Genomic DNA, 20,064 nt, shown 5'->3' with positions numbered 1-20,064 from the left:
GGAGGAGATAAGATTTTATTGAGGTTTACAGGCTAGAAAGGCTAATCTGGATTATTGTTTAGCTTCCAGGTACATCTTTTTGGCTTTTTCTCAATATGGGGCTCGATAATAATGCTTTTTCCGCTTTGTGCCTGGTATTAATGTCTGAACAGTGGATTTTAATTAGAAATATTCCAAATTTGCTATCGTCATGTGACAAGTGTTATCTCCTAGGATCCCACAGCAGATGCATGACTCTGGGGACTACTCAAGCTTCTGAACTTTGGTTTGAAACAGACCCAGTCACCACACTTTTTCCCACTTATTTTTGCTCTAGACTTCTCAACTAGTTATTGCCTGTTCTTCAAAACAAGGGTCTGAAATCTTTTTTCAGGATTTTTGGATCTAGAAGAAATAGCCAGGCTGGGCCAGTAGAGCAGAGTGTCTTTTCAAATGTCTTAAATGATCTAGTTGCTAAGATTTTTGCCAGGCCCACTTTTAGCAGAATGAAGATGTAGTTTTTAATAAGATTCCAACCATTTTCTTACAAGCAACTGCCACAAGCATTAGAAATTGCTGACCTATTCATCTTACTTAAAAAACCCAAGTCTCCTTATAAAAACCAGGTTGGCTGGATGCTTTATTTCAGTGTCACAAGTCCCAAAATACACTATACTTCCCTTGGACCTACTCGTGGGAAACCTGTAAGATTGTCCACCTTTTAAAGATTGCTTTCATTCCAGAGTGAATGTGAAGCCGATACTCAGGACTGAGTGTTCTACTCTGTAGTCCACTTTCTCATTGACTTTACCTTTGACCGCCAAGCCCCAGAGGCTTCTTTCTTAGCCCTCCGAGCTTAGCCTTTGTGTCCCTGGCTCAGTAGAAATGTGGCAGTGGTTTCGGAGAAGTGACGTGCTGTCCTTGGCGCTCCAGAATCTTCTCTAAACTGAGTGAGCTAGGCTTTGGATTAGAGAACCTCACCCGGGGTAGGGGGCAAAGGGGTGCCTTCCCCTCAGGGAGCGGCCCTGGCCTCCTCCTTACATGTTGGCCTGGACTGACTCAGCTGGGTAATGGTGTACCCTAAAATGTACAGGTGTGATTTGACAGGAGCTTTTCACCCTTTACAAACTGGGCTCCCTAATGAGAATGTAGGCTCATAGAGCAATAATTCACGTGTAGGTGGCCTGTAAGGAAAGTTTTAACAAAAGAGTTGGTTAAGAAGCTGATTTATTTTCTTGCTTTAACTCTTGTCATGTGCTGAGTGGGGGCGGAAGAGGAGGGGAGGGTGGGGAATGGCGCTGCTGAAAGCATTTATCTTCATTTCTGCCATCTCCCAGTGTTTATTACCCTGTGATCGACAGATGAGGAAAGCTGCCAGTCAAACCCACGTTCAGCACATTTCCATTTCCCTTCATTGCTGATTTTAGGCTTTTGAAATCTGCATCCTCTTTGCAGCATTAAAGGTCGTTTCCCTCCTGCTGCTGACAAGCCCAGGACCCTCTGGTCCAGTTCTGCTCCCTTGTGCTTCCACCAAACAGTAAAAGCTGCAGGAGTCCCAGCAATTTAAGACAAGTGATTGGTGAGAGCCATTCAGTGTTTGAGTCAGTCATACGCTCTGTTCCTCGTTCTCTCTCTCACCTCTTTCTCCCCCAGTCCTTCTCCCACCCGCCCCCCTCTCTCTGCCCATCCTCTTGCTGCTGAGCAACCCCTGGAGCAGCTCCATTGTGCAATAGTGAGAGGATGACTTCTTTCCTGCCTAAGCCAGTGTCGTCCTAGCAGCAGAGGTGGCGGGGTCCTGTAGCGAAGGCCAGGTTGTGGGGCATGTGGAAGGAGGCAGAGTAATTCTTACTTCTCTAATCCCCCTGTATGTCTTCCACTGGAGGTAGAGGCTTTGAGGAAATCCTGCCTGCTGGGAGTGAATGCCGGGTTTTTAACTTTTGTTTTTGTTTGGGGGCTCTTGGGGGTTTTTCCTCCAAAACTCTGTGGGTTTCAGAATGTTGTTCCGGATGATCTTTTAGTAGCATTTGTTCTTGTGAGCTTATTTGTTTTTGTCTTAAATAATGTTTGTGGGTGGAAGAAAGGTAATGATATTCATTTCTTTGAAAATGGATGTTCTGCTTTCATAATTACTTGTCCCAATTACATCATTAGTGTAAGTGTTAGGTAATTGCTTCACTAGGACATATATATTGAAGAAGGGCAGGTCTACAGAGTGGTGATGAAAATGGGCCTCAACCTCTTCATCTCCCCACACAGGAGCATTTTAGCTTGACTTCAGAGAGCTAGGAGGTACTAGTTGCCCTGCCAACGGTCAAGATGAATCCAGGGTTTTAGTACATTGGGAGGAAGGGATGAGGACCTGGGGAAGAGCAGCTTACTCTCTTTGCCTTAGGGTGGAATACGCCGCTGAACTCCAGGTGACACTGGTACCATCAAGGCAGTGTGATCGAATCCTTGGTGATCCCTGGATTAGAAAGCAGAGTATCCTTGTTGCTTAAGGATACTTATGGCAAAAGCTAAATTCAGCTTTTCTGAATGACACTGGGTCTTGTGGCATGCGCCCTGTGATCTGTTTGACCCCTCTAAATGGCTTATGGCAAAATGGCCATGCCCAGCCTAGAGGTCACTACCGTCTCCCATCAGACTAACTGCTTCCTGTAGATTTGAGTAGGATCCTGATTTCACACCTTGTCTGTGAATGACTTTGGATGCATGCTATCTAGTTCTGTATCTCTATTTTCAAGCGCATGCTAAAAGCTAACACTGTTACTGCCTGCTTCCACTCACACAGGTTTCTAAAGTAGATGAATTTATAGGAACAAAGTAGAATTTTGGTTACTGGGGGCCGGGGAGAGGGGAGGTGGTGGAAAGGGGAGTTGTTTAATAGGTATAGAATTTCGTATTTGCAAGATGAAAAAGTTTCAGAGATTTGTTTCACAACAGTGTGAATATATTTAATGCTGCTGAACTAGTTAAACTACTGAACACTACTGAACCAGTTAAAAATAGTTAAGATGGTGAATTTATGTTACATGCTTTTTGTCACAGTTTTAATTAATACCAGGTATTTTATACTACTTGCTCTGGAAAGGAAGGCTATATCCATTGCTCTGGCCCGAATGAATATAATAAGATTAATACCTCTTCCTCCCCTGGCATGTTATATGTGCTCACATAATTCTGGTTTGAATTGTTATTTTGAGAAAATTTTTGATGAAGCTGTGACATAGGTAGAAATAGTTCATAGCGATTTCTTTTCCCTTCGTTGCCTTGCTAATTTCCTTGTTGAGTTCTGAGGTTACGATTTGTAGTTTTGTTGGCTTCGTCCAAGGCCTTTGACCTCAACAATAAAGCATTGCCTTATCTTTTCTGGATTTGCCCCTAAAGTTCAGGATTTGTGTGTAGACTATTGCTATTCTTGTTATTAGGAGCAGGAGCTTTTAGAGCCTTCAGGACTTTATTGGACCATAAAATTGTTGATTTAGGGGCCCAGTTCGGCTAAGAGCTTGTATAGTCATTGATATCTGTATCTGTAAAATGTTTACCCTTTTGTTTATGTTGAATACATTTCAAATTTATATTGTATATGATTTGATCAGTTTAAGTGACCAGTTAGAGCAGTTACTAAACGCATAAATCTGATAGACCACATAGCTTACTCAGAACATTTCCTATGTCAGAGTTATAGACATCTACATGATACCTGTTCTTGTTTTTATTTTTGTTTTTACAGAAAATGATGTCCCCTGATACTCCTCTTATCTTTTATTTTAGCCTCAGGAAAAAGTGAAGACTTAGTTTTAGCTATAGGTAATATTCTCAGAATTGAAAACCTCTTTAAAAACCTACTTTCTGGGGCGCATGGGTGGCTCAGTTGGTTAAGTGTCTCCCTTCAGCCCAGGTCATGATCCCCACCCAGGTCCTGGGATCGAGCCCCATGTCCACCCTGCTCATTGGGGAGCCTGTTTCTCCCTCTGCCTCTGCCTCTCCCTTCACTGATTTTTTTTTCTCTCTCTCTCTCTCCCCCTCTCCCTTTCTCCCTCCCTCTCTCAAATAAATAAAATTGTTAAGCGGGAAAAAAAAAAAACCCACGTACTTTTTCCTTCGACAGGAAATAGTTGTTTCCCTCAGACAGTTTTACAATTGCTGCGTTCCATGCAGTGTGTTATCTATAAATAAAAACTGTTACACAGTGGAACATGCCTTGGCCAGAAAAAAGGATGAAGTGCTGATACATGCTACAGCATGGATGAACTTTGTAAACAGGGTGCTAAATGAAAGAAGCCAGACACTGTCACTTGTTGGATGTTTCTATTTAGGTGAAATGTCCAGGGAAGGCAAAACTATAGGGACAGAAAATAGATTAGTGGTTTCCTCGGACTCAGAGGGAGAGGGTGGCCAGAGGGGAGGGGAGTGACCGCTAATGGGTAAGGTACTGGGGGAAGAGGAGGAGGATGAAAATGTCCTGAAGTCACATAGTAGCGATAGTGATAGTCATTGTAAAAATTGGTTTTGGTAATGGTTGCGTATTGGCATGAATATATTAAAATCCCTTGCATGGTATACTTTAAGTAGGTAAATTGTGCAGTCTGTGGATTACATCTCATAAAGCTTTTATCTTGAAACAAACTATATATAGTTTGGTCATTTTCTTTAGTGTCAAAACTGTAAATGGGAATAAAAGAAACTTCTGCCCTTGAAGGAAGTCTTGTTATCTGCCACCATGGCCTCTTTCCAAGTCCCCAGGCTATAGAATAATTGACTGAGGTCTTAGATGAGATTTTTTAAAATGGTGAAAAAGGCAACAAAGTGAGTATGACAAAGTGCTTAGTTATATTTCCTTCTTAGAGCAGATTTAAAGACTGCATTTGAATGAAGCTTTCTGGAAAGAAGAAAAAGTGTTCTTCCTAGGATGCCATTCAATATATACTTAGAGAGGAAAAGTGCTTTTTATGTCCAAATAATGCCATGTTGTCCTGCTCTAAGAATTATTTTTCATAGACAAAAACCGATTTATTAATTTACAAAGAGCTTAGACAGTCTGCATAACCAAACATATAAATGCATGTAATATGTGGGTATGCGTAGTACATACTAAAAAAATACAGGGAGCTGGTAAACAAAAGATACTCACTAGTACTTGAAATTATTAAAGAAATGCAAAGGGAAATAGATTGCTATATTTTGCTTCTCAGATTTACCAAAACTTTTACAGAATAGTATTTTTTAATAATAGCCTTATTGAGGGGGACACCTGGGTGGCTCAGTCGGTTAGGCTTCTGCAGCTCTGGTCCTGATCCCCGGGTCCTGGGATTTAGTTCTCCATTGGGCTCCTTGCTCAGTGGGGAGCCTGCTTTTCCCTCTGCCTGCTGCACTTTCTTTCTCTCTGACAAGTAAAAAGTTTTTAAAATCTTTAAAAAAAAAAAGCCTTATTGAGATATAACTCACATACCATTCGTTCACCTATTTAAAGTTCAGTGGTTTTTAATATATTCACAGAGTTCTGCAACCATTGCCACTATCTGAAGATTGCGGAACATTTTTATCACATTCCCATACGCATTAGCAGTCACTTCTCCCTTCTCCTTCCCTTTCCCTGCCTCCTCCAGCCCTAGGCAACCACTAATCTACTTTTTGTCTCTATAGCTTTTCCTATTCTAGACACTTCATGTAAATGGAATCATAAAATATATGGTCTTTTGTGACTGGCTTTCTTTTTTTTTTTTTTTTTTTTAAAGATTTTATTTATTTATTTGACAGAGAGAAATCACAAGTAGTCGGAGAGGCAGGCAGAGAGAGAGAGAGGGAAGCAGGCTCCCTGCCGAGCAGAGAGCCCGATGCGGGACTCGATCCCAGAACCCTGAGACCATGACCTGAGCCGAAGGCAGCGGCTTAACCACTGAGCCACCCAGGCGCCCTGTGACTGGCTTTCTAAAAAGAATTTTGAAAAGTTGATTAATTGTTCGGTTGGACCTGTCCTGGAGTTTGTGGTTGCTGTTCTGTTGACCAATTAGCAAGCTGGTTCTTGACTTCATATCACAGCTAAGCAGAAGGATAGTAATTGTGTTTCCAGGCTGGTGAGTCTTTGGTCCCTAACCCCTTTCTTATTCTGTCTTCCCAGTAGCAGCACAGTCAGAAATGGCCATTCTGGGGGCGCCTGGGTGGCTCAGTGGGTTAAAGCCTCTGCCTTTGGCTCAGGTCATGATCCCAGGGTCCTGGGATCGAGCCCCACATCGGGCTGTCTGCTCCGCGGAGAGCCTGCTTCCTCCTCTCTCTCTGCCTGCCTCTCTGCCTATTTGTGATCTCTGTCTGTCAAATAAATAAATAAAATCTTAAAAAAAAAAAAAAAAGAAATGGCCATTCTGAATTAGGCAGCCTCAAATGGAACAATTTTATAGGACTGAAATATAATTTAATCGTTTCTTTCTTTGTAACTTGCCCTTTTTTACCCTCCCAAATTAGCTTCTCTGATACATTTGCTAATGATTCCCATTGTTCCATATTTTCACTGTACAGTTGAATCATACTCTTCACTTTCCTGCTCCTAGAACAGATCTTGGAGAGAGGCTAAAAGCTGTTTTTGAAAAAAGGTTTCTAATTCTCCTTTCCAAGCAACAGATCAGGGGAGTCAGAGAAGCAGAGGCAGAGAGAGGCATGCAGGCTATCGGGTTTGGCAGAGCTCACCTACCATGGGACTGTCATGATTATTAAGATTTTATCCCTAGACACATTATCCAGACTTCCAGCCTACAATTTGAAGACCTGACTGAGAGAATGAGAGTTGGCAGCTTGGTTTTGCTGTTGTTCTCTGATGGTTGGCCAGGATCACTGGATATAAGTTTCTTTTTCCCCATGTTTTATCTCTTGTGAGACTCATCCTTATTTTCTCTTTTGCTCTGAGGCTCCAGGGGAAAAGCTCTGTGGTCATATGATAGAGAGTGAACTGCTGTGACTGCCAGTATCCTCATAGACACCTGCTGTTTCCCCTGTCTCCTAGAACATGAGTGAAAGTCTAGGGGCTCTTTATGTCTTTCTCTCTGTTTTTGTTTTTTTAATTAATAGCCTTTTTAAAAAAATTTTTTTAAAAGAGCTATCTTAGGTCTACAAAAAACTGAGTGGAAAGTACAGGAGTTCCCGTATATCTCCTCCTACACACATACCCATAAGCACCCCCCATCATCATCCTTCTCCAAAATGGTACATTTGTTTTTGTTTTTGTTTTAAAGGTTTTATTTATTTATTTGACAGAAAGAGACACAGTGAGAGAAGGAACACAAGTAGGGGGAGTGGGAAAGGGAGAAGCAGGCTTCCCCCTGAGCAAGGAACCCAGTGGGGGCTTGATCCCAGGACCCTGGGATCATGACCTGAGCGGAAGGCAGCCGCTTAACGACTGAGCCACCCAGACGCCCCTAAAGTGGTACATTTGTTATGTACAGTCCACGAACCAACACTGACACACCGTTATCACTCCAACATTAAGTTTCACACTTAATAATGTTAAGTTCTGTGGGTTTGGCAAATGTATGATGACATGTATCCACCATCATAGTATCCTCCTACAGAGTAATAGTCTGCAAATATCTCTTTTGGTGCTACAACTGTACCTCCCTCTCTCCCCACCAAACCGCTGGCAACCACTGATCTTTTTCCTTTGTACATAGTTTTTGACTTTCCAGAGTGATATAGTTAGATTCACACCATATATAGATTTTTGCTTCTTTTTTTTTTTAAGATTTTATTTATTTATTTGACAGAGAGAGATCACAAGTAGGCAGAGAGGCAGGCAGAGAGAGAGGAAGGGAAGCAGGCCCCCTGCTGAGCAGAGAGCCCAATGTGGGACTCGATCCCAGGACCCCAAGATCATGACCCAAGCCGAAGGCAGCGGCTTAACCCACTGAGCCACCCAGGCGCCCAGATTTTTGCTTCTTTTACTTAAATTTCCTCCATGTCTTTTTGAGGCTTGATAGCTTGTTTCTTTTTAGAGCTGAATAATACTCCACTGTATGGTTGTACCACAGTTTATTTATCTATTCTCCTATCAGAGGCCATCTTGGTGGCTTCTAAGTTTTGGCAGTTATGAATAAAGCTGCTATAAACATCTGTATGTAGGTTTTTTTTTTTTTTTAAGATTTTATTTATTTATTTGACAGAGAGAGATCACAAGTAGGCAGAGAGGCAGGCAGAGAGAGAGAGAGAGAGAGGGAAGCAGGCTCCCTGCTGAGCAGAGAGCCCGATGCGGGACTTGATCCCAGGACCCTGAGATCATGACCTGAGCTGAAGGCAGCGGCTTAACCCACTGAGCCACCCAGGCGCCCCTGTATGTAGGTTTTTTATGTGACATATGCTTTCAGCTGACTTGAGTAAATACCAAGAACATGATTGCTGGGTCATACCACTAAGGGTATGTTTAGTTTTACAAAGAAATTGCCAAACTGTCTTCCGAAGTCCCTGTACCTTTGTATTCCCACCAGCGAGAAATGAACGTTCCTGTTGTTTTGCATCCTGTTCACCGTTCAGTGTGATCAATATCTTGCATTTTAGCTGTTCAGTAAGTGTGTAGTAGTTTCTCATTGTTACTTTATTTTGCAGTTCCCTAAAGAAATGATGTTGAACATCTTTTCATATGCTTATTTACTATCTGTGTATCTTCTTTGGTAAGGAGTCTGTTCTGATTTTTTGCCAGTGTTCAAATCACATTTTGTTATTGTTGAGTTTTAAGTGTTCTTTGTATATTTTAGATACCAGTCCTTTATTAGATATATTTTTTAAAAAGATTTTATTTATTTATTTGACAGAGAGAGACACACACACAGCAAGAGAGGGAATACAGCAGGGGGAATGGGAGAGCGAGAAGCAGATTCCCCGCTGAGCAGGGAGCCTGATGTGGGGCTGGATCCAGGACCCTGGGATCATGATCTGAGCTGAAAGCAGATGCTTAATGACTGAGCCATCCAGGTGCCCCTAGATAAATGTTTTGTAAAGGTTTTTCTACTGGTCTGTGGCTCATTCTCTTTTCATAGTGTCTTTCACCAAGTGGAAGCTTTTAATTTTAATGAAGTTAACTTTGTCCATTTTTTCTTTCATAAATTGTGCTTTTGCTAGAAAAGTCTTTTTTTCTGTTTCTGTTTTTTTTTTTTTTTTAAGATTTTATTGATTTATTTGACAGAGTCATAGAGGGAGAAGCAGGCTCTCCGCTGAGCAGGGAGCCCGACAAGGGGCTTGATCCCAGAACTCGGGGATCAATGACCTGAGCCAAAGGCAGCTGCTTAAACGACCGAGCCACCCAGGTGCCCAAGAAAAGTCTTTACCAAACCCAAGATCACCTAGATTTTCTCTTATATTATCTCCTAAGAATGTTACAGTTTTGTGTTTTACATCCAGGTCTGTGATCCAATTTGAGCTCATTGTTGTGAAAAGTACAAGGTTTGTATCTAGATTCATATTTTTGCATGTGGACGTGCATTTGTTTCAGCACCATTTGTTGAAAAGACTGTCTTTCTCTATAGAATTGCTGTTGCGCCTTTGTCAAAGATCAGTTGACTTTGTTTGTTTGGGTTTGTTTCTGGGCTTTTTTGTTCACTCCATTGATCTGTTTGCCTGTTCTTTTGCCAGTGCCACACCATCTTCATTACCGAAGCTTTGTAGTAAGTCTTGAAGTCGGGTAGTGTCAGTCCTCCAACTTTGTTCTCTCCTTGCATACTGTGTTGGCTGTTCTGGATCTTTTCCATTTCTAGATAAATTTTAGAATTTGTCAGTATTCATAAAGTAATGTTCAGGGATTTTGATTTGGATTGCATTTAATCTAAAGATCCAGTTGGGAAGAATTGACATCTTAACAGTAAATATTGGAGATCTTTTGTGATTGCTTTCATTGGAGTTTTATAGTTTTCATTGTATAGCTCATATATGTATTTTATGAGATTTATACCTAAATATTTTTCTTTCTCTCTCTCTCTGTCTCTCTCTCTCTCTCTGGTCTAATGTAAATGGCATTTTATTTTTAACTTTTAATTCCAGTTCCGGTTATTCATTTGTTCATTGCTGGTATATAGGAAAGCTATTAACTTCTTGTATCCTGCAGTCTTGATATAATTGCTTAATAGTTCCAGGAGTAACTTTTACTGTTCTTTGGGATTTTCTGCATAGACAATCATGTCATCTGCGAACAAAGACGGTTTTATTTCTTCTCTCCAAGTTTTGTTTCTTTCTCTTACTTTTCTTTTCTTACTGCATTAGGTAGGATTTACAGTAAATAAGGAGTAGTGAAAGGAAACATCTTAGCTTGTTATCAGTCTTAGGGGAAAAACATATAGTTTCTAATCACTAAGTATGACGTTAACTGTAGGGTTTTTGTAGATATTTTCTGTCCAGTTGAGATAGTTCTCCTCTCTTCCTAGTTTCCTGATAGTGTTTATCATCAGTAGATATTGGATTTTGTCACATGCTTTTTTTGCATCTATTGGTATGATTACATGATTTTTCTTCTTTGTCTCACTGAGGTACTGGATTATATTTATTGATTTTCAAATGTTGAGCCAGCCCTGCACACCTGGGCTAAATCTCACTTGGTCGTAGGATACAATTTTTAAAAGATATTACTGGGTTAGACTTGGTAATATTTTGTTGAGGGTTTTTGCTTCTGAGACAATTAGTCTATAATTTTCCTTTCTTCACTGTCTTGGTCTTGGTCTTGCTATTGGGACAATACTGGCCTTAAGTTAGAAAGTAGTCCCACTTTTGTTTTCTGTAAGAAATTGTAGACATTTGATGTAATTTCTTCCTTAGATGTTTGATAGAATTTACTAGCAAACCCACTTGGGCCTAGTGCTTTATGTTTGGGGAAGTTTGCTTTTGTTTTTGTTTTTTAAGTATTTATTTATTTTTGTGAGGAGGAGTCAGAGGGAGAGAGGGAGAGGAAAAGAGAGAATCTCAAGCAGACTGGCTACTGAGTACAGAGCCTGATGCAGGACTCCCATGTCAGGACCCTGAGATCATGACGTGGGCCGAAATCAAGAGTCAGATACTTCACCAACTGAGCCACCTAGGCATCCCCTGTTCTGGGAGGTTGTTAATGGTCAATTCAACTTAATAGATATAGGCTTATTCAGGTTATCTGTTACTTCTTGTGTAAGTTTGGGAGACTATGTCTTTCAAGGAATTTCCATTTCTTCTAGGTTATCAGATTGTTTGTAGTAGTCTTTTATTATCCCTTTAGTGTCCACACATCAGTAGTGATGGCCCCTCTTTTGTTTCTTAGATTGATAAACTTGTGTCTTTTCTCTTTTTTCTTCAGTTAGCTTGGCTAGAGGTTTATCAATTATATTGATCCTTCTAAAGAACTGGCTTTGGTTTTATTAATTTTTTTCTATTGATTTCCTGTTTTCAGTTTCATTGATTTCTTCTTTAATTTTTTATTTTTACTTCTTAAATTGAATTTGATTTGCTTTTCTTTTTCTTACTTCCTAAGGTGGAAGCTTAAATTATTGATTTTAGATCTTTCTTCTTTTCTAATAGATACATTCAGTGCAGTACATTTCCTTCTAAACACTGCTTTTATTGCATCCAACAAATTTTATTAAGTTGTATTTTCCATCCTCATTTAGTTCAAAATATTTTAAATTTTTTCTTGAGATGTCTTCTTTGAGCCATGTGTTACTTAAAGTGTGTTCTCCAAGTATTTGGGGATTTTCCAGTTATTTTTTCTTGCTACTAATTTTTAGGCTAATTCCCTGTTGTCTGACAGCATACTTTGTATGATTTCTATTCTTTTAAATGTGTTATAGTGGTTTTTGTGGCCCAGAATGTGATGGGTCTTGCCCTTGGCAGTTTTTCAAGGAGAAAGTTACTAAAGAGTCCAGGGCCTTGACATTTGACCTCAATTCCAAAATTAAATGCTTCTGTCTCTTGGCTCTGGCACATAATTTGCACCAGTCTCTTATAAAAGGAACTTTCTCTATGACTTGTTGATTGCAGAGCTATACCTGTAGAAGAAAAGTACATAGAGATTGAAATAAATGATTAGAGGCACCTGGGTGGCTCAGTGGGTTGAGCCTCTGCCTTTGGCTCAGGTCATGATCTCGGGGACTGGGATTGAGCCCCGCATTGGGCTCTCTGCTCAGCGGGGAACCTACTTCCCCCCCTGTGTCTGCCTCTCTGCCTACTTGTGATCCTCTCTGTTAAATTTAAAAAAAAAAAAAAATCTTTGAAATAAATGATTAATTTTAACAGTAGTCATTTATTAGACACTTATTTGCCATCACTTTACGTTTACTGTTTTGGTAAGTTCTCCCAATCACCCTATAAATTGTAGGTATTACTGTTTTTTTAAAGGTTTTATTTGAGAGACAGAGAGAGAGGAGGCAGAGGGAGAGAGAGACTCTCAAGCAGATTCCATACTGAGTACAGAGCCCAACATTTGGGTCAGTTTCACCACCCTGAGATCATGACCTGATCTGAAATAAAGAGTTGGACGCTCAACTGTCTGAGCCACCCAGATGCCCCTGTAGTTGTTATTATTATACCCTTTTTACAGATGAGAAAACTGAGGTTCAGAGATATTACCAAAGTCACACTATAGTAGGTACTAGGAGGAAGTATCAAAATCAGGTCCATCTGATCCTGAAGACTATTCTCAGACACCATACCAAAAACAAACTACAAGCCATAATACCCCAGTTCAAGCTAGCCTCTAATCCATGACAGAAATGGGAAACTAAATTTGCTAAGGGAATATTTGTATAATGGTATGCCTTTGATTAGTTTCTTTCCAAAATCAGCATCACTAAGAGTTTGCATGCTATTAGCAGTGGCTGTTAGCATTCTAGTAGTTGTACTTCCTAAGAGTGGCTATCTTAGAGTTACAATGTAGGCTATATTTATTTAGCTTGGAGTTTTCTTTTCTTTTTTTTTTTTTAAGATTTTATTTATTTATTTATTTGACAGAAATCACAAGTAGATGGAGAGGCAGGCAGAGAGAGAGAGAGAGAGAGGGAAGCAGGCTCCCTGCTGAGCAGACAGCCCGATGCGGAACTCGATCCCAGGACCCTGAGATCATGACCTGAGCCGAAGGCAGCGGCTTAACCCACTGAGCCACCCAGGCGCCCCTAGCTTGGAGTTTTCTAACTAGGGATGATTTTGGTTCCCAGGATCATTTGGCAGTGTTCGGAGATAATTTTGGTAGTCACAGTTGGGTGGGTGGGGGGGGGTGCTGTTGGCATCTAGTGGCCAGAGGCCAGAGGCCAGGAATTTTGCTAAACGTCCTCCAAAAGCCCAAGACCAGCCCCACACTCTAAACAAAGAATTATCTGGCCCCAAATATCAGTAGTGGAGGTTGAGAAACCCTGAGTCTAGCTTGTTACATCCCATTATTACTGAGAAAACCTTGAGGTCTCAGAAATCTCTCAGCGGTCCCTTAGGATTTGGCTTTGAGGCTAAGTGCCTCCTATGTAAATACTAAGTAGCTTAGTCCATTAACTCATTCTGGCACATTTCCTATACCTTCAGCTTAGTGGCCAGAGGCCTACTAAATGGTTGGGGCTTTTTAATAGGGTGGTACTTTTTCTTCCTGATGTTTCCGAGAGACAGGCTCACCTGTCTTGCAGCCCTTGCAGAAGAGAACCTGGTGACAGTACGCTAATCTGTTGCTGGCATTTTTTGCTTCCTAATCTATGTTTACACGACACTGAAAATTGACTCCCTGGTGCCAGGCACCATTTCTCTTCAGCGCTCTGGCACCATTGGCGGAGAACACCTCCCCAGTCCCTTTCACACAGTGCTACCCATCCATGTTTATGACATTGCACAGCTGTTCTCCAGAAGACATTTCTGGAGGCATGGATGGTACAGGAGCTTCTGGAGCTGGGCTTGGAGTTGTAATCATGTTCCCCGTTGCAGATCCCCAGCACTCTTAAAGCAGCTGTTATTTTCCTTAACTGGTTTCCTGATGGTAGGTCCCACCCTCCCCTCCAGATTTTAAAATCTTAGAATACGGAGTTTGTTTCTTCAGTTTATTTCCTACTCTTTTAGCAGCTAACGTTTCATTCATCATCTACTGAGAAATCAACTTACCTTCTATTACTTTGTGTTTTATGCTTTTCTGTTAAAAGTTGGAGGACGTGATAAAGAACTATAGTGGTGTGAGAAGGACTGGTGGTCAGAGGGAGATGTCAACTCTCTAGATAAGCAAGCCAGGGGGACAATTCATAAGCTCAATGATATTGAGCCTGGACCAGAGTGAAACTGAGTAATTCTTTCCAGGGAAGTGGTCGACCTTAGAACTAAAAAATGATTTTCACTATCAAGGGGGCCTAAAAAATCAAAAGTACCCCCCGCCAAAAAATATAAAAAAGTCCCCTGTTAAGAAAGTCCTAAATGTAGCTTACCCTCCTCATGACCCAGAAGAAGTTCAGCAAAGTTCCCAAGTCAGGTTCCCAAGTCAGCATTCAATTATTATAGAATATTCTATAAAAATTAAACTTATTAAGGGACGCCTGGGTGGCTCAGTTGGTTGAGCAGCTGCCTTCGGCTCAGGTCATGATCCCAGCGTCCTGGGATCGAGTCCCACATCGGGCTCCTTGCTCCGCAGGGAGCCTGCTTCTCCCTCTGACTCTGCCTTCCACTCTGTCTGCCTGTGCTCGCTCTCACTCTCTCTCTCTTACAAATAAATAAATAAAATCTTTCAAAAAAATTAAACTTATTAAGAACATATTTTTTTTTTTACCTCATTTGAGTGATATGCACAGGTCCTCAGTAGGAGTTTGAGGTCACTGGACTGTCATTCTCAGGACTTCAGGGAGATCATGACCATTTGGGTCTATATCTTTGAATCTGTAAGATTTTAAAGAATAAATTGTGGTGGGCGTATTGGTTTATCTAAAACAGTATTCTTCAACCTTCACTTAAGTATTTCCCTCCTGAGGAGATTTAATAGACAGTGTTTACCTAATCACCCCCGCACGAAATTTTAATATTACAGATACGCTGTGTATCTATCATGTACTACAGTATATTTGAGGCGAGGTAGTGATTGCACTAAGATTTCCCCATGAACAGTTTTTGCCCCCATGGGGGCAATATTACCCATATTGAGAGTATATAATGTAGCAGTATTATTATCATCTTGGAAATAAACTGTTTTTTCCTTTCTTTACAAATGGAAACTGGGACGAGGACACTACAATAATAAACTGATGGTGAAGAGAGTCTTCTCATGTAGTAGCTTGCCGCAACTAGAGAAAAGAGAGAAGAGTACTTTTCTGGCTTATATGGAGAACATTTTCTTCCTGAACGACCTCTTGACCATTTGAGGAGAGAATAGGGAAAGATCTGGAATGGCAGAGCAATAAAGGAAGCTCACCAAAAGGGGGATGGGGGACAGATGACAGGACCCTCTTGCGGTGATATGCCAAGGAGGAAGGTGGTGATACTGAAGAATCTAGGTATAAAATTGTCCATTGTTCCAAGGCTACTAAGTTCTAACAAGTTCAGTTTCTTAAAGTAGGAGGTGATTTGCAGCAGAGAATACCATTTAGGTTGTCTCGCATGCAACAGTGTTCTATTCTCCTAAGAGGGTTTGGCTCTGTCTGATCAAAAGGGTGGTTGTGTATGAAATGCACCTCGGAAGGAGGAGGAGGAAATGACATGTTCATGTAAATGAAATACAACTGCAAATTAAAGTGTCACCCTGTTAAAAAAAAATCCATTTTTTATTTAATTGGTTACCAAGGAAAAAAATGTCATACAGAAGTGTATATCTCAGGGAAAGTTAAACTGTGAGATGTTTCAAGTGAATCCAGATTCAAGGAAGTTCTCATGGGGCGGGGAGGGGAGGGGTTTGTAAAATACTGCCTTAATAAAAATATTCAGATACTGAAAAGCCAGACTCATAAATTTCTGCTGTGTTACATACCAGGGGTCCAGAAGAAATTAACAAATATGAATTTGTTTATTCTTCACCATCTCTAACGATCCAATCAGTTATATATTGGCTGCCTCTTCCTGGAGGAAGCCTCCTTTTGAGATGTTTTATTAGGAAGAACGTCATGTACAAAGGAGGAGATGCTTTCTCCCAAAGACCACTGCCTATTACAAAGACATCCGGGAATGAAATGTTTTTCTGTGTGGCTTTCCTGTGTTAATGTTGTGCTCCCATTTTTCACGCCCCCCCCCCACCAACACCGTGCATTTTTATGAAAACTCCTCTGTCTCTAGATTGAGAGTCTACCAGACAGGACATAATACGGTACCTGCCACATTTTTGGCACTGAGGAAATGTTAAATAATCATGGGAGGGGCTGATGAATGAAATTATGTTTCCAGTAGAATTGTTCTTGAGATATGTCTGGTTTCTCTTTGAGATGGGGACTTGGCAGATGGTTCTTCCTCTTCCCCCTCTCCTGCTGATCCCAGTACATACTGTTTTATGTTTGCAGGGGAAACGTGGATAAAGACTATACTGTGCTCTCTTCTTCTCCTCTACCAGGGGCAGTGATTGGTGATGGACAGTCTGCTGTGGCCAGTAACATTGCCAATACTACCTACCGGCTCCAGTGGTGGGACTTCACTAAGTTTGACCTTCCTGAAATCAGTAATGGTAAGCCAACGTAGAGCTGGTACTGGCAGAAGGGGTATTTCTTACTGGTGAGCCCAAACTCAGAAACCCATGGAGCTCTGGAGTTTCTGTCATCTTGCTGGGCAGCTGATTCCCCAGTTCCATTCCTGCAGCTCTCCATCAGTAATTCAGCAGACATGTTTTGAGCACCCACCCTGAGCAGCGACCCATGCTAGGAGCAATGCCAAGATGGACACAAAGACGAAGGTGTCTCTTTTCTGGGGAGTTCACCAACAGTAGCTCATCATACTAAGCCTCAGTGTTTAAGTGGAACGGAGAAGCAGAGAAAGAGAAGAGTATAGGAACTGAGAGCAAGCCCCTGTGTCCCTTGAGGAAAGACTGTGGTGATGTAAACTCATTTATTAATCCAGAGCTGAATGGAACAAAGTGAATGACATGGTTGGTATGTGATTTACAAATGTGTCTAATGTGTCTGTCTGATCGTCCGTTTCCCAGCTTCCAAGGACCTCTGCAATCCCATATCCCAGTTTTGCTCACTACAGCATTTCATTTCATTTCATTTTGTTTTGTTTTAGTTATTCTTTTTTTAAAAATTTTTATTTATTTGACAGACAGAGATCACAAGCAGGCAGAGAGGCAGGCAGAGAGGAGGAAGCAGGCTCCCTGCTGAGCAGACAGCCCAATGCGGGGCTCGATCCCAGAACCCTGGGATCATGACCTGAGCCGAAGGCAGAAGCTTTAACCCACTGAGCCACCCAGGCGCCCCTTGTTTTAGGTTTTTAAAGATTTTGTTTATTTATCTTAGAGAAAGAGAGAGAGAGAGACAGCACGAGCAAGACGGGCAGAGGGAGAGAGATTCTCAGACTCCTCGCTAAGCATGGAGCCTGATGCAGGGCCCCATCCCAGGACCCTGAGATCACGACCTGAACTGAAACCAAGAGTTGGACACTTAACCACTTGTGCCACCCATCACAGCATTTTAGACAACTTATTTCACTTGGACTCGCACATTCCTAAGAAGTGGCAGCTCAGCCTCTGCTTGATTAAAATGATAGTCACACTATCCGATAAGATGGCCTGATCCATCACTGATAAACTCCTGTTCTTGTTCCCAGGCTGTTATTTCTTCCCGGTGGTCCTGGTTTTACCTCTAAATCTCAACATAATGTATCTAATGACACCTCTTCTGGTGGTTCTCCAGCTGTTTGAAGATAAATTGCCATGTCTCTTTGAATCTTTCCTCTCAGGCCAGACTTTTTCCCTGAGATTCCTTTTACTGAAATTCAAGAAGCCTTGGACTGGTTTCCAAGTCCTTGATGGTTCTGTTCACTTTCCCTTTTGACTTTGGGGAGCCAGAACAGAGTAGAAAACTCTGGCTGCGAGCTGTCCAGTGCATACATAGCACAATAGCGGTTTGGACAGTGTTAATTCAGCCTGAGATTTCAGCAGCTTTTCCTGAAGCCACTTTTCAGTGTGCAGTCACTTCAAATTCTTGGATAACTATTTTTTTAAAATATTTTATTTATTTATTTGACAGAGAAAGATCACAGGTAGGCAGAGAGGCAGGCAGAGAGAGAGAAGCAGGCTCCCTGCTGAGCAAAGAGCCCGATGTGGGGTTCGATCCCAGGACCCCGAGATCATGACCTGAGCCGAAGGCAGCGGCTCAACCCACCAAGCCACCCAGGCGCCCCTCTTGGATAATTATTAAGAAATTGAGACTCTACCATTCTGTTTATGCAGTTTGAATCGTTTAAGAAACCAAAACAGGTTTATATTTGCTTCTATTAAATTTTATCTTCATAGTATCAGTTGCGTTTCCTAGCTCCTCCCTCTCAATGTTTGTTTGAACTTTGGATTCAGTCCTTTTCTCTTAGTCTTTACATCACCTACTAATTTGACAGATACACTTTCTCTGTCTTCCTTTGGATTACTAGCAAAAATGGTCGGTCAGCGAGGACATTGTATTGGGCCTTGTGTGATACTGCCATGGACTTCCTCTTTGTTGACTTTCGTTCCTGAATTAGTACCTTGGGCATGGTGTTCAGAACTGTAGCCCACAGCTTTTTTTTTAATCTTGTCTGCAAGGTACTGTAAGAATTTGTCAGATGCCTTAAATTAATCCAGATAGTCTCTGTCTGTAACATTTCCCGATATGCCTGTCTTGGTATCCTTATCAGACCATGAAAATGAGGTTAATTTTTCATGTCCTGATCTTAGTGAAACCACAGTAGCAATCATTTCTTTCTTTCTAAGTGCTTATAAGCCACATGTTCAATATCTTTTCTTTAACTCTGCTGGGAATCAACTGCAGTCTACTTTTTCCTTTATTGAATACCAAGTTTGCTTGTTCATCTCCAGATTTCTGGCCCAGATCTTCTTTGCCACAATTTATTTCTAGTTATTCTGTTTGTATTGTTTACCTTTTTAAAATTATAATCTGAAATATATTCACTATTCAAAAAATTTAGACTGTAAAATAATAGACAGTGAGAAGTTTCCCAACTCTTCTCCCAGCTACAGCCCATTTCTCCCCAGAGGCAACTACAATTGGCAGTTTTGTGTGTATCTTTTCAAGGATATTATATATGTGTATATATAGGCAAATGCAAATGTCTTTTTTTTTTCATTTTCCATGTTATATACTCTTTCTGTACTTTGCTTTCTGTACTTTATAATATATCTTAGTGATCTTTACATACCAGTATATAGAGTTTACTCTTTCTTTTTAAATGACTGCTTAGTATTCCATTGTCCAAGTAGAATCTCTAGGTTCCATTTTTTAATCAGTCATTTTTCAACCATTCTTCCTCTGAGGAACTTTTTAAAAATAGTTTTCAGTCTTTCCTATACAAAACATGTTGTAGCTTGCCATTTCACACCTGGGCCAGGTTATCTACAGGGTAAATCCCTATAGGATAAAGCCCTAGAAATGGAATTGTGGTTACAAAGAGCACATACGTCTGTGATTTGGGTAAATGCTCCTAAATCACCCTCGGTAGGGGTTATGCCAATTTATACTCTTGCCTGCAGTTTATGAGGATGCCTGTTCCCCCTAAACTCTGGCTTCCAGAATGTGTTACCGTATGTTTTGGATATTTGCAAATCTGATAGGTTAAAAAATAGTATGCAGGTATTTAAAGTTTATATTTCTCATATTACAAAGCAGATCGAGTGCCTCTTCATACACTTAGCTCGTGTATTATGTTGCCCTTTCTTGACCTGTCCATGTGCTTTACCTATTTTTTATTGTATTGATGATCTTTTCCTTATCAGTTCAATAGGAACTCCTTCTAAATCAGAAAATCAACTTACAATGGGAGTTTCCTGGTTGTCATTTGTCTTTTGACTTTACTGAAGGTTATTTTTGTCATAGAACTTATTTTAAGTACTCAGAATTATCCAGCTTCCCATTTATGGTTCCCAGATTTTTGTGTCATCATTAGGAAGATCAGTTAGTACTTTTATATTTTAGCTTTTTTCTTGCCCTTAAGTCTTCAATTCACTAGAAGTTTAAC

At 40.9% G+C, this 20,064-nt stretch overlaps 1 protein-coding gene across 18 annotated transcripts in view; it reads left to right on the top strand.

Moving 5' to 3' along the window:
- Positions 1-20,064, top strand: part of AMBRA1 (autophagy and beclin 1 regulator 1) — a 179,886-nt gene that overhangs the window by 120,991 nt on the left and 38,831 nt on the right. For all 18 annotated transcript variants that reach the window (XM_082747516.1, XM_082747524.1, XM_082747519.1 and 15 more), the window contains one exon: positions 16,460-16,570. In XM_082747516.1, coding sequence (XP_082603642.1) covers positions 16,460-16,570 — 111 coding nt within the window. The remainder of the gene's footprint in view (positions 1-16,459; positions 16,571-20,064) is intronic.

This window comes from Mustela nivalis (assembly GCF_964662115.1).
Source record: "Mustela nivalis genome assembly, chromosome: 9".
In the NCBI taxonomy this organism is placed as follows: domain Eukaryota; kingdom Metazoa; phylum Chordata; class Mammalia; order Carnivora; family Mustelidae; genus Mustela; species Mustela nivalis.
Note: the sequence above shows the minus strand (reverse complement) of the source record. Positions and strands in the feature narration are given on the sequence as shown.